The sequence below is a fragment of the Condylura cristata genome, unplaced genomic scaffold, assembly GCF_000260355.1.
Source record: "Condylura cristata isolate star-nosed mole 26May11 unplaced genomic scaffold, ConCri1.0 scaffold00387, whole genome shotgun sequence".
NCBI classification, from domain to species: domain Eukaryota; kingdom Metazoa; phylum Chordata; class Mammalia; order Eulipotyphla; family Talpidae; genus Condylura; species Condylura cristata.
Window position 1 is genome coordinate 1 of NW_004567488.1, and position 6,459 is coordinate 6,459.

General features: G+C 35.1%; 1 protein-coding gene across 1 annotated transcript; it reads right to left on the reverse strand.

Annotated features, from left to right (window-relative positions):
• Positions 1–6: 6 nt before the first annotated feature.
• LOC101636886 (BTB/POZ domain-containing protein 10-like) lies at positions 7–6,454 on the reverse strand (the record flags this gene model as incomplete). The annotated part of the gene is made up of 3 exons (XM_004695789.2): positions 7–95; positions 2,837–3,034; positions 6,367–6,454. Coding segments are annotated over 3 exons (375 nt in total), but the record flags the coding sequence as incomplete, so codon positions are not given.
• Positions 6,455–6,459: the final 5 nt, after the last annotated feature.

Genomic DNA, 6,459 nt, shown 5'->3' on the forward strand with positions numbered 1-6,459 from the left:
TATCTTCTTAAGACCCCTTTCTTTCAAAACTGACTTGGCCACATCTCTGTTTTCAATGTACTTGAAAAATCTATATAATTTTGTGCTATAAATAACTAGAAACAAAAAGAAAAATATTTTGTTAAAATTAAAGTACTCAGAGAGGAACTTAAAAAATTTATCTTGATCATCAAAGGGGCCTGACAACCCTAAAAGCCCAAATAATGGATGCAATGGATGCCAAAGGATGACTAGCCAACATGACAATTCAGTACAGTTAATGTATAAGCAAAGATCTACTTAGACTGAAACAAGCTTGTCTAACCAATCATGTAACCCAATCCATAGGAAAAATCTCCTAACAAATCATATAAGTTTATTATATAACAGATCATATAAGTTTATTAGAGAATGGGATCTGCCCCAATTTCTTCAAAGAACATAATCAAAAGAAGATAGCAAGATGACATTATCAAGTAGGCAGGGTAGACTTTGCTATGCCGCCTACAAAGCCCTTATCTAGAGGGAAATACACTTCATTGTTGGAGAGTACAAAAGGCATATTTTGTATTTCATGGATTGAGCAACTATTAATATTTCCCCAAAAAAGGCAAAGACCCTCCCCACAAACTGTTTTCCATTCAGGCGAACAGCCCCACTTTTAATACTGATGTTAAATATGGCAGATTCGAGCATGTTCTGCCTAGGTTAGTCTGTTTAGAGCAAACTGGCTTTGCAAAGGACAGACATTCCACTGACAACATGTTGAGTCTTCCATATATGCTGGGAACTTCAGGGAGTTAGAATGATGGACCTTCCTCGCCTTCTCTTTTTCAGGTGGAGTTATCGCCCTTAAAAGGTGAACTGCAAAGGTTTTTTCAAAAAAAGAAAAACACACTCACAAACCAAACATGCTGGCTTAAGAGCCAATAAAAGGAAAATACATATATAGATGCTACTGGTGGGGTAACTTTGTGATTACTACTATATGCTTATGATTACTGATATTTTAAGATAAAGATCTATTAATATCTCAGAATGGATGCTGTCATGTCACATTTAGGAAAATCAGGCTGAAGAGGCTATTGCCTTAAGTAAATCTTTAGGTTGGGTCGTGTGGGCACAAAATTAAACACAGACTCAGAATGTTTTCAGTCCCTACTTGAAGCTTGAAAGTTAAACATTAAAATGGAAAATTCAACAACTGAAAAGGAAAATACATGTCTAATAATTTCAACAGCAATCACTAAGTCATTTGGCTATAATTTCAAGTCAAACTTTTTGAAATCTAAAAAAAAAATACGGTTTGTTTATTCCTTTCCCTTAATGGGAAAAATTTAGTGCATATCTTTTAATTTCTGCTAATCTGTATTTTTCCTGCATTTTTATTCATATAATAGAAAACTATTATTAATAGTGTAGGAACAGAAATAGGCAACAGAAATGTCTATTTCTATAACTACTCAAAAAAGTATCATGAGACTTATTATATATAAGTGGAAATAACTCAATGTAAGTTCTTAAAGGAACTACCAAAAATTGTATTAACGTTTTTGAAAATGCTAAATACTAAAAATTTCAAATCATGAAGAACACTACATGGAGTCTGCCTTTTTAGGATTTTATGAAAGGCTAAGTAAATAGAAAAATCATAAAGGGATTTAGTACTTGCTATAATCCTGGTTTTTTTTAAAAAATATTTATGCATATAAGAGCTGGGATATGCATAAATACCTGCTGTATTTATGACCAAAACCATTTACCTTGGGTAGTGATGACTAAATTTTTCTTCTTATTCAAAAATAAATGGTTTTGGTCAGATATATCTACAGGCCACTGTTTTTCCAAGAACATATGTGGTGTTAAAAAAGAAACATCTCAGACCAGAGGTGGGGGGAGGAGAGACAAAGAGTGGGGAGCAGGACAGGCAGACTGACTGAAGTATACTGCGGAGGGGAGCAGGGGGCAAGACAAGAGGTCTGCTGTACCACATGGCTCACCTCCCTGGCCTACGATTGAATTTGTGCTGCAGTGCTGCGTTTTAACCCCTGGTGCCACCAGAGTGGCCCTAATCCTGTATTTTTTTTTATTTAAATTCTAATTCTTATCAAGTGAACAAAGACAAGCACAGAACAAGGTTATGGGCTACTCCATTCTATTCTTTGAACCATTCTTACAACTCTTCTCAATTTATAAAAGTGGTCATAAGTATCACACTGGGTTCATAAAGAAATACATGAGGAAAATTTCCCAACAAGAAAAGTCAAAAGGATAGTCAGAAAACATTTCAAAGGGCAATAAGAAAAATATGGTCATTACGACCCAAGGTAATGGTTTTGGTCAGATATACCTACAGGCCACTGTTTCTCCAAGAATGTATGTGGTATTAAAAAAGAAACATCTCAGAGCTTGAAAGTCACCCCTCAAATCAATGACACCATATTTTAAAAATCTTTTTCATAATCTACTACTTCCAGTTCTGCTTCTCTAGGATGGTTCTAAAGTCCAAGAGAACATTTATCAAGATCCATATATTCAACAAAGAGCAAACCATCTCTGTTCATGACAGGTAGCCACACTTTTTCCATAGACGGCCAAATAGTAAATACTTAGGGCTGTCTGAGCCATGTGGTGGTTGTTGCAAACTACTCAATTGTGCCACTATAGCATAAAGCAGTCACAATATATAAAATTTTATTTATAAAAACAAGCAATGGGCTGGATTTGGCCCACAGGCAATAATTTGTTGATTCTTGGTATTAGGTAAGGGTTCAATGCACTAAATAAAAACTGTCCTTTGCTTGGTGGTAAGAGAATTTGTGATGTCCTACAGAAAAAAACATGCCACAATACTTACTTTGTGAATATTCTTCTCCCATCTGTGGTGGATACTCTTCATCCCAATCAACCACATCATCATCTGTAAGTACCACTATGTGGCATTCTCGTTCCCCACTCTGGGCACTAGCTACCATAAGAGGCAGGATCATTTCTTCCAGATAAAATTCAAACTGCCTACGAGCACCATCATTTGATAATTCATGCATTAGGGCACCTGAAATGAAACCCATAAAAATATCTTGATGTTTTTGGATGACTAATAAGTAAAAGAGGAGCAGAAGCAACAGAGACAAACCACTGAATTAACTCAGCACCTATTTTGATACCAGAGACAATATTCTCTATTATATTTAAGGTACCAGAACTTTCCCTATGAAGAGTGTTCATGGATTTGTATAATTTTACAAGATGGAACAACAAAAAAGACATTCAACACTACCCCCGCCCCATCTTTGCATATCATGCAATAACTTGCAAGGTCACAAGCATCCCCCCTTTCTCAGCCCAGGGTACTTTTTACTGTATAAGTTGTCTTCAATCAATACATGGATTTTACCTTATGGTACACTTTAAGGATACTGTTCAAAAACTACCATATTCCATTTCCCATATTTGAAAAAAAAATGTTCACAAACAGCATTAACACTTCAATGTACTAAGAGGGATGAGTTGAGATGGGTCAACTAATTTTTAGATAGGGAACACCAAAGGTGAAATAAAGCATGGGACATGAATTAAACAATAGACCTGGCATGAATGACAGTTGGAGGAAAAAGATACAAAGATATACTTGGCCCTCCTAAATATACAACTTGAACTTCCCAAGTATACCGCCACAAGTGAACTTCCTTCTTTTCCTTTATTCCAATTTTAATGGCAATGGCCAATATCCTACTTAAAACTAAGATATCAGGAGCAACAAGGATGATCAAAATTCTATAGTCTGCCAAGAGAGAGTTTTCACCCCTGCCTGCAATACTATCTAATTATATAAAAAATAATATAAATGATTAAATAATAATCTTTCATTATTATTTAGTTCTGTCATTCTATAGACTGGCAACTTAAATAATTTTGTTACAAAATTTGAGTTTGTCTACAAACTCCTAGATGTTAACCAATATATTCTCTTTCCCCTAACTTCTAAACCAATTCCAATCTGCATTCCATGTTCTTCATATGGTATGCAAATGACCTGTAGATAGCAAGGACAATGAATATCTTTTGATCTTGATGGCATCATTTTTCTTCAATTGAATAGTTTCCCCTCTTTTGGTACTGTATTTTAATTTAAAGTATGATTCTAAGGTAACTGTTTACAACACCTTGGATCTGTTTCCATACCATATCTACCACCCAGTTCTTCACCAAAGCCCAGGATCCTTACTGCCTTTGCTGCTCACCACTCCCCTCCTCCTTTGGTACCCTCAATTCTGTGGTAATATTTCTAGGGTTTGTTTTGTCTGTTCCCTGGTTTTATGTCCCACATCAATGAAATCATCCAGTATGTCTTTCTTCTTCTGACTTATTTTACTTTTAGCGTTATACCCTCCAGTTCCATACATGTTGTCACAAATGGCAAGATTTCATCATTTTCTTTTTACATCTGAATAGTATATGAGGATAGATGTTTTTTCTCTACAACACAGACACACCCCTTCTTAAACCACTCATCTGTTGTTGGGCAAGGGCACTAAGGATTGTTTTCAGAGACTGGCTACTGTAAAAATTGCTACAATGAACATGAGTGTATACATTCCTTCTAAATAGGGTTTTGCTTTCTGGCTTGTACTCCAGTTCTGTATACACAAATAAATAAATTTTAAAAAAAAATCTGACACTCGTCAAAATTCAACATATAATTAAATGAAGTTTAATTCCTGATCCCATGAATTTAAAAAAACCTGAAGGGTCTATAATTATAATAATTAGTGTTCAAGGTTTTAATTTAAAAAATGTCTAAGATGTTTAAAAAATATAGCAACTTTGTTCAAGTTTACTGTTACATCTTCCAGGTGTGCAACTATTTTAATTTAAAAGTTTAAAGACCATTCAGAGAAAAGTGGATTCAGAGCTAAACCATTCACATCTTTTGTTTCACCTTGACATTTTATGGGAGCTTTTAAGAATGTTCAGCAAAAATAAACTGGTAAGTCATAACTAAGTCTGATGGATAACCGTATTTAAGTGCATAGTAGTTGCTTTCAAATTTTAGTAATATTTCCCACAGAGAGTTCCTAACACACCAACCTTTGAGAAGACAATTCTGCCAAGCTAGTGTTGAGCTAAGGTAACACAGTAATCATTGGTCAGACACCTCCCGCTACATTAGGATAAAATGTAGGACTATTAGGGCCCTCTCTGGCAGCGCAGCAGGTTAAAGCACAGCATTGCAAGCTAGCCACAATCTCTTCAGTGTGAGTTCAATCCCAGCCCCGGAGGTGATCCACATGGTACAGCAGACCTCTCCTGTTTCACCTGCTGCTCCTCTCAGCAGTGTACTTGGTCCATCTGTCTGTTCTGCTCCCTATTCTGTCTCTGGTGAATCCTCTCACCTCCCCTGCACCTCTGGCATGTACCCCAGTTCTGTATGTATAAATAAATCTTTTTTTTTTAATGGAGTATTAGTTTCGATTAATGACCAATCATAATCTGGTCCACCTACTTATTCCTATTTCCTCTTGGTCTCAACACCAACTAAATAATTTCCAAAGTGTATCTTTTACATCTTATTCCAAAATCCTCAGCTCATTACAATGACCTCCAAACTCTTTCTAAATCATCCCTATTCACTCTTTACTGGCTGTGAACTAGCTGTGTACTCTTAACTCTAACCCAGTACCTCTAGCTCACATTACCTCTCCCTTCTGAACATATCCAACCACTTATTAGCCCAAATCAACATTTAATAATTCTAATATGCTATTTTTTGTTTTCCTATGTATAATCACTTTTTATTTTTCAGGTTTGGCAAAACAGTGCTGGGGAGGTAGTTAAGTGGAGGATATCAACTAAAGAGTCAGATTCCAAAGTACTAGACCCTATTCTGAGACCATATTTGGAAATTGTTAGAGATGAAGTCACTGAAGTTTTTAAATAGCAAAAATTATTTTTGAAAAATATTTATATCCCTTATATTGGCTTAAGCTATTATCTTACATGGTAAAAAACAAAAAAGCTATAAATGTTTGATTTGTAATTGACACTGATGTGATGTGAGGAATGAACCTAAACACCGTACTTAACCAAATCCAGAGCTTATAAACTAGAGAGATAAACTGCAAAAAAAAATGATAAAGATAATATACCTAAGAGGGAAGTCTGGGAGGGTTTATCAAAAAAAAGTTGCAATTATTAAAATTGAAAAAAATTTGCACAAGTAGTTTATTAACATCTCTGTAATCTTCCATAAGTAAACTTCATGGTCACTAGAATGCATTATGATTCAAGAAAATATCAGAAGTAGCACTATTTCAGACTTTTTCTTCCATTAAACTGTAACTCTCTACAAACCACTCACATACATAACTCATACATTATACTTACTGAGATCTCTACATTTAATAGTACTATATTCAAAGGAGATACAAAGATAGTCACATGCTTCTCTCAGTTCAGGAATAGATATTCCATCAGGAC